Source organism: Penaeus chinensis, chromosome 14 (assembly GCF_019202785.1).
Source record: "Penaeus chinensis breed Huanghai No. 1 chromosome 14, ASM1920278v2, whole genome shotgun sequence".
Taxonomy (NCBI): Eukaryota; Metazoa; Arthropoda; class Malacostraca; order Decapoda; family Penaeidae; genus Penaeus; species Penaeus chinensis.
In genome coordinates this window covers 1,507,834-1,515,333 of record NC_061832.1, presented here as the reverse complement: position 1 = coordinate 1,515,333, position 7,500 = coordinate 1,507,834, and the positions used below count along the sequence as shown (strand labels likewise).

At 35.1% G+C, this 7,500-nt stretch overlaps 1 protein-coding gene across 3 annotated transcripts in view; it reads left to right on the top strand.

Moving 5' to 3' along the window:
• Positions 1 to 7,500, top strand: part of LOC125032094 (raf homolog serine/threonine-protein kinase Raf-like) — a 21,363-nt gene that overhangs the window by 1,339 nt on the left and 12,524 nt on the right. For all 3 annotated transcript variants that reach the window (XM_047623086.1, XM_047623085.1, XM_047623084.1), the window contains exons 2-7: positions 3,505 to 3,606; positions 4,875 to 5,064; positions 5,257 to 5,462; positions 5,747 to 5,851; positions 6,139 to 6,305; positions 7,260 to 7,500. The exon at positions 7,260 to 7,500 is cut by the window's right edge and continues 127 nt beyond it. In XM_047623086.1, the coding sequence (XP_047479042.1) occupies positions 3,505 to 3,606; positions 4,875 to 5,064; positions 5,257 to 5,462; positions 5,747 to 5,851; positions 6,139 to 6,305; positions 7,260 to 7,500 (1,011 nt within the window). The remainder of the gene's footprint in view (positions 1 to 3,504; positions 3,607 to 4,874; positions 5,065 to 5,256; positions 5,463 to 5,746; positions 5,852 to 6,138; positions 6,306 to 7,259) is intronic.

Below are 7,500 nucleotides of genomic sequence, written 5' to 3'. Positions count from 1 at the left end.
CAAAAATAAAGGAAAAAAAAAAAAAGATATCTGGTGGCATATGTGAGATCATGATTGCCGAGGCCAAGATCGTGCTAGACGATGGCAGTGTATACTTTGGCAAGATAGAGCCTACCTAGTAATTGTCTTTCTTACAGAATGAAAGTAGAGCTAGTTTGTTTGCTTTTGCCAGAGTTCAAGGTGTGGCTGTCACAGTCACTTGCAGTCTTATTTTATGCAATTACCCAGAAAAACAATGAGGAGGGAAGTGCAAATCTGTATCTTGTTAAAGGGCTTTACCTGCACAGGTAGAAAGGCTGTGGTCACATCACACCAGAGCTGTTTAGTTCCGTCTACCTGTCTGGCAGGTTTTGTTGATACAGTATTTGTTTACAGTTATTAACCATAGAATTAACTTCTGAATGTAGATTCCACCGAGTTGCAACAAATAAAGGTAATCTGTTTTAGGCTATTTTCACCTTGATTCATGAAGGGGCGTAGCTCCCAGTAGCTCCCAGTTCCACTGCACAAACTGTATTCAACAGTCTAAATCACCTTGGAATGCACAGCAAGATAGAGCTGAAACTTGGGAGTACTGAATGGATCTTTTTCCTATATTTGTAGCATTATTCATGTCTGCAGATTATTTCTTGTGCCAGTAACTGCAACCTTTTGTCCTCTGCAAGAATATCATCTTCAATTTGCCCAAGCTTAGTGGGTCCATGCCATAAAGATTGACCATACGGCTAGTCTCTGGCGAGTGTGTCCATATTGTGAAGAGTTACCAAATACTGGGTTTCAGATCTTGTTCAGGGGATGCCAAATGGTGGCTTGTAATCTATTGACTTTTTAATTATGTTAAGATTGTAAAGCATTGAACGCTGATCACAAAGATCTAGCTGTTATTCTTTTTACATTCAATTTTTTTTTTTTTAAATCCTTGTTAGCTAAGCTCCCACAACAACCATAATTGTATTCATGTACACAATTTCATGCTACTGAAGTACTGAATTGTTTTTTGATGTCCAGAAATTTTATAGATATAAATTAGTATGATACCCATACTATTCCACTAGGAGAGAAATCTTGCAATGCATACAGAAGGCTCTTTCACCTCTCCCCATGTGCTGTGCCTGGCACACCCAGGCACAGCAACTTAGATTGTTGAATAAATTTTGTGATGAGTGCAGGACTTAATATCTGGCAAGTGTGACTGTACTGTGAAGAATTACCTTTTATATATGTAAATGGTATAGAGCTTTATTTTTTATTCTATGCCTCCAGTGTGAGTGAGAGTGTGAGAGTGTGAGAGTGTGAGAGTGTGAGAGTGTGAGAGTGTGAGAGTGTGAGAGTGTGAGAGTGTGAGAGTGTGTGAGTGTGAGAGTGTGTGAGTGTGTGAGTGTGTGAGTGTGTGAGTGTGTGAGTGTGTGAGTGTGTGAGTGTGTGAGTGTGTGAGTGAGTGAGTGAGTGAGTGAGTGAGTGAGTGAGTGAGTGAGTGAGTGAGTGTGTGAGTGAGTGTGTGAGTGAGTGAGTGAGTGTGTGAGTGTGTGTGTGTGTGTGTGTGTGTGTGTGTGTGTGTGTGTGTGTGTGTGTGTGTGTGTGTGTGTGTGTGTGTGTGTGTGTGTGTGTGTGTTTGTTTGTTTGTTTGTTTGTGTGTTTTCTCCTTTCATATGTATATATATATATTTATATATTTTGTAAATACATATATATATATATATATATATATATATACATATATACACACACACACATATATGCATATATATGTATATATAATATACATGTATATATAATATATATGTATATATAAAATGTGTATATATAAAATGTGTATATATAATATATATGTAATATATATATATATATATATATATATATATATATATATGTATATGTATATGTATATGTATATGTATATGTATATGTATATGTATATGTATATAATTACATGTATATAATTACATATATATATATATATATATATATATATATATATATATGTAATTATATACATGTAATTATATACATATACATATACATATACATATACATATATATATATATATATATATATATATATATATACATATACATATATATATATATACATATACATATACATATACATATACATATACATATACATATACATATACATATACATATACATATACATATACATATATATATATATATATACATATATATATATATATATTACATATATATTATATATACACATTTTATATATACACATTTTATATATACATGTATATTATATATACATGTATATTATATATACATGTATATTATATATACATGTATATTATATATACATGTATATTATATATACATGTATATTATATATACATATATATATATATATATATATATATATATATATATATATTTATGAAGATACCCAAGCCTTGACTGAATAAAGATGGTGGTTCCCATCAATTTGGCTTGTAAGACTTTTGAAAAATCAGGCTGTTGTAGATGAAAATTAAAATTATTGATTCATTTCCGCTCAGAACCAGATGGTTGAAAGGAAAGGTTCTTTTAGGGTTCTGCTAACATAAGGGTCAGCTGCTTGAGACCAAGACTAATCTCTGTCAGGACAGGAAATACTTGTGTGAGGATACTCCCGTGATAAGTTCAAAGTCCACAGCAGTCTTTGATTTGCTTTTGTGTGAGGAATCCCATTGTCTTGTTTGTTTGTAATTGGCCCAGTTAGGCCTGGAATTAGATGTTATTTTCTTTCTGGTGCTAGCTTTAAAGAGTCAACATATCTAGAATTGAAATATTGGTTCAGAAGTGTGAGGAAGTGTGTTTAGGATTGTGTTTTGTTTATTTGCCCTCAACTTGTATATTTTTTTCTTTTCACTAATGTATAGAATATATTTATGGATATAGGTAGACATTTATCAGCCCAATTTTCTGTTTCTGCTCCCATGTTGAAGTAATAGAATTTTTCTGTTTACAATAAAAATAGACAAGCCTGATTGTATAACATTTTTTTTTTCTGCTGTTAGTAAATATAATAGTAAGAGGCAACAGTGCAGCAGTGATCGCTTATTTTATTGTCTGATAATTTATATTGGGGTAAATCTTCCAAGCAAGCAGGAAATTATTTTTAGGGTGTTTGACACTTTAGAAATATCAGGATTTCTGACGGCTGTTATGTGCTTTGGTTCACAATGTTTAGGCCAAGTTTTTAAGTGCATCATCATGTGATATATTGCTTTTATAAAGTTTATCAGTTGCCAGTACACACTAGGGTGAAATACCTCCATAAAATTTATCAAAGAAAGCAAGATGAGAGTTAAAATTACCAGCCATTATTGGCAAGTTATTTTGCTTTATGTGCTTTTCAAGGTTTTTATTTTCAGTTTGTTTATTTTAAATTGGGACATTCCTGAAACCCTACTCATTAGATTTTACATTTTTCATTTAGCTAGGTAGACTTGAAAAATTATACTGAAGGGTGGCACATAGGCTTACACTCTCTTCTCATTCCAGTTGCAAAACATACAGAATATCATCCATCTGACGAAGGAGTACATCGATGACCTCAACTCTCGCTTTGCCGGTTTCCAGCACCCCCCATCTTTATATCTCACGGTAAGTTGTGCTCCATCCATTGTGGTCACGCGATGCTCCACCTGTTCATGGTGGAAGGGCCTCGCGGACTTTGCCCCTGAGGCACCCAGAGGCCCAGCCTGCTTTCGTTTTTGGTTTTAGTGACCTTTTAACAACATATTGATACAGTATGTAACACATTCCTAAGCTAAGGTCCTCCTTCCCCCCACAAAGAATGCCTAGGGCCTTATTCCTTGAGATGGTATATTTGGGCCAGAAGGGAGGTAAGCCCAAATTTGCATCTGGTTTCAGTCCGATAAAGTGGCTGAAAACCTGCTCTCACAATAAGTTAAGTTTTCTTCTGGTGGCCGTTGTCGGAACAGAAGTTGTAGACTGTGCTATCATAATCCAGGAAAAAGAAAAAGCCAAGATACTTATGAAGCTCTGTATTTGTTTTAATCTGATTCTTCATTCCATTATAAATATATATATATGTTATAAATTTAATATATAATATATTATATATTATATATATAATGTACCTTATATTTATTATTATTATTATTATTATTATTATTATTATTATTATTATTATTATTATTATTATTATTATTATTATTATTATTATTATTATTATTATTATTATTATTATTATTATCATCATCATTAGTAGTAGTAGTAGTAATACTAGTAGTAGTAGTACTAGTACTACTACTACTTCTACTAGTACTAGTACTAGTAGTAGTACTAGTACTACTACTAGTACTAGTAGTAGTACTATTACTATTACTAGTACTAGTAGTAGTAGTAGTACTAGTACTAGTACTAGTAGAAGTAGTAGTAGTACTAGTACTACTACTAGTATTACTACTACTAATGATGATGATGATAATAATAATAATAATAATAATAATAATAATAATAATAATAATAATAATAATAATAATAATAATAATAATAATAATAATAAATATAAGGTACATTATATAGTACTTTGTACTAGTACTAGTACTAACGCTAGTACTAGTGCTAGTACTAGTACTAGTGCTAGTACTAGTACTAGTAGTAGTAATACTAGTACTAATACTAGTACTAGTACTACTACAACTAGTAGTACTGGTACTAGTACTAGTACTAGTACTAGTACTAGTACTAGTACTAGTACTAGTACTAGTACTACTTCTAGTACTACTACTAGTACTACTTTGACTTGTACTTCTAGTTCTTTTATTAACAGTATTATCTTTGTCACTTATCATTCCTCTGACCACCACCACCGTACTAGTCCTAAAACCCCACCCCTTTTGCAGGAGTACACAGAGCTAACTGGAAAGTTGCACAGATTTGAGGCCAAGGAGCAAGAAATACTTGAGCAGTTGACACTTTCAAGTGGGCAGACTGCGCAGACTAATGGCTGTCACGAAGACATACCTGAGGGGCAGACGGCAGCCTCTGCGGAGGAGGCGGAGCCAGGCTATCCGCCCATGACACAAGCTTCCAGTGAGTACTTGGTGGATGCTGGGTTGTCTTCCTCCTTTTCACGAGGAATAGCGTCTGTACACTGGCTCTGTGAATGAGTTTGATGCTTGGTGTAGTGTGTTTTTTTTTTTTTTTTTTTTTTGTTATTTCCAGAAGTCATACCACTTTTCTTTTTGTAGTTGCAGTAATTCATGTTTTCTTCATCCCTAACAGGTAGTAATGGTGTATGTGAAGAAGTGGCACGTTCCACGCCACAATCTCCCCTTCGATCGGTTGTACGAGCGCATTTGCCCAACCAGCAACGCACTACAGTACAAGTGCAGCCAGGACGTACTTTAAAAGAAGCATTAGCAAAGGCTCTTAACTTCCGTAAACTTTCCCACGATGTCTGCATTGTGTACAGAAAAAACAATCCTAAGGTAAGTGAAGCACTGCCAGTACTAAGTATAGAGGGTGTATTTGACTATATTTGTTGATATATGAAATGGTATTGCTGTTGATCTTGTTCAAATGTTTAGAAGTTTGTTGTTGATGTCTATTTGAGGAGCATCAGAAATGCAAGTGGTTGTTGATTGGTGTAGTTCATTTTTCCTTTCCCCTTTGAGATGTTTGGTGATAATGGTACAAGGGTATGAGGTGGACTGCCTCTTGAATTGCATCACTCCCGCTCCCCTCACATTAACATCTGTGTTTCTTGGTTCAGGTGCGCATGTCTTGGGACTCAGACATCGCAGCGTTAGAAGGAGAGGAAATTGTTGTGGAGGTTCTAGAAAAGTTTCCTGTAACAACATCCATCTCCCACAATTTTGTAAGTTTGATTTCTTGTGTATTTTTTTTTTTTTTTTTTTTTTTGAATACTTGCACTGGGAATTTTTTTTTGTCAAGCTAATAGAATTGTGATGAATTGCATCACAATTACATTTCTTCTGTTATGTTCATTTAGTAAGAAGAAATTCATATATGTTTTGGCACAAATTTCTGGTTTTCATGCAAGACAATTAGTCTTGTCTTTTTAGTATCACTAGAATCAAATTTCTTAGGATTAATTGGCTTGTAAGTGAACAAAAACTGATGTGGGTCTGGTCCCTCTTTCAGAATAGAAGAACATTCTTTTCTTTGGCATTCTGTGATAACTGTCGACGACTTCTATTCCACGGGTTTGTATGCCGTACATGTGGCTATCGCTTTCATCAACGCTGCTCTGTTGGAGTTCCAACGCTGTGTCAGCAGGATCAGCGTATTACAAATAATATCTACCAGCAGTGAGTTTATTTTATTCTTGTTATTGCCTGCGTGCATAGAAATCTGGGAGTAGATAGGCAGTGCCTGTGGAACAAATGTGATCTGAGGAGTTGTGCATGCCATTTGGCTGGGGTTGCAATAGCCTCATCAGATTCTTTGAATAGGCAAGTTAGGCAAGATCTCCTTTCCTTTAGTGGGACCGGTGACAAATTAGCTTAAGATTACTCTGTCTAGTGAATTCATCACGAATACATACTTTTGTAAAGGCACCCTTTCAGAAATTTGACATTTCATTTCATGGTGTAATGGATGACTTAGGATTTCAGCCTGGATGCCCTTCCAGGTGGTGTGTAATCCTGACATTATCTATAGTTATCAGTACAATAATGCCCAAAGAAAGTTTTTCTACCATACAACAGTACATTTGAATGATGCATGAGGATTTGTATAAAAAAATCTATGCCCCATAACCTGATTTTCTTTCTTTTCCCATCTTGCACATTTTCAAAGCTTACAATATTTATCCAATCTCAAGACCTTAAAGATGCACAGACAACCACATTTTAGATTTTGAAAATTCAGAATGATAGGTATTTGGTGAGTTATCTATAGGACCCAAAGTATATGGTTTTTTTTTTTGTCAATATGAATTAATACATTGTTTTTGTAGCTACTTTAGTATGAATTAGTTTTTTCACCAAAATTGGGAGGAAAAAAAGACAACTGCCACTCCTTTAGGTCAGGTATAGAAAGGTCTCCAATAAGGATCTCCTCCTCCCTGCTAAAACCCATGTCAAAAAAAATCTGTGAATTCGTTGGAATGTTACCCTGACATGAATGCTTAAATACTCATATTACCATTCAGCAAATAGGATCTGTGGAAGGATATTTTTGGAATGATTTGTATATGATTTGTATTATACAAAAAAGAAACCAAGAATACTTGCATTAACCACTCCCTTCCCTCCCAACAGTTTATTAGCGTCGTATCAAGATAACCCAGCAGGAATCCTGACCACAACAGTGTATGGAGGTCCCCATGGAGCCCAGTCTTCGCTATTAGGTCCCTATGCCGGCCATTATCCTGGTGGCTATGGCGGCCACTACATGGACAGTTACAGGAATCAGTATCCTGGCCAATATTCCAGCGGCGGCAGTGAAGGGCAGGTCCCGCCCCCCCTGCCCCGGCCTGCCCCTGCCCCCCTGGCCCCGAGG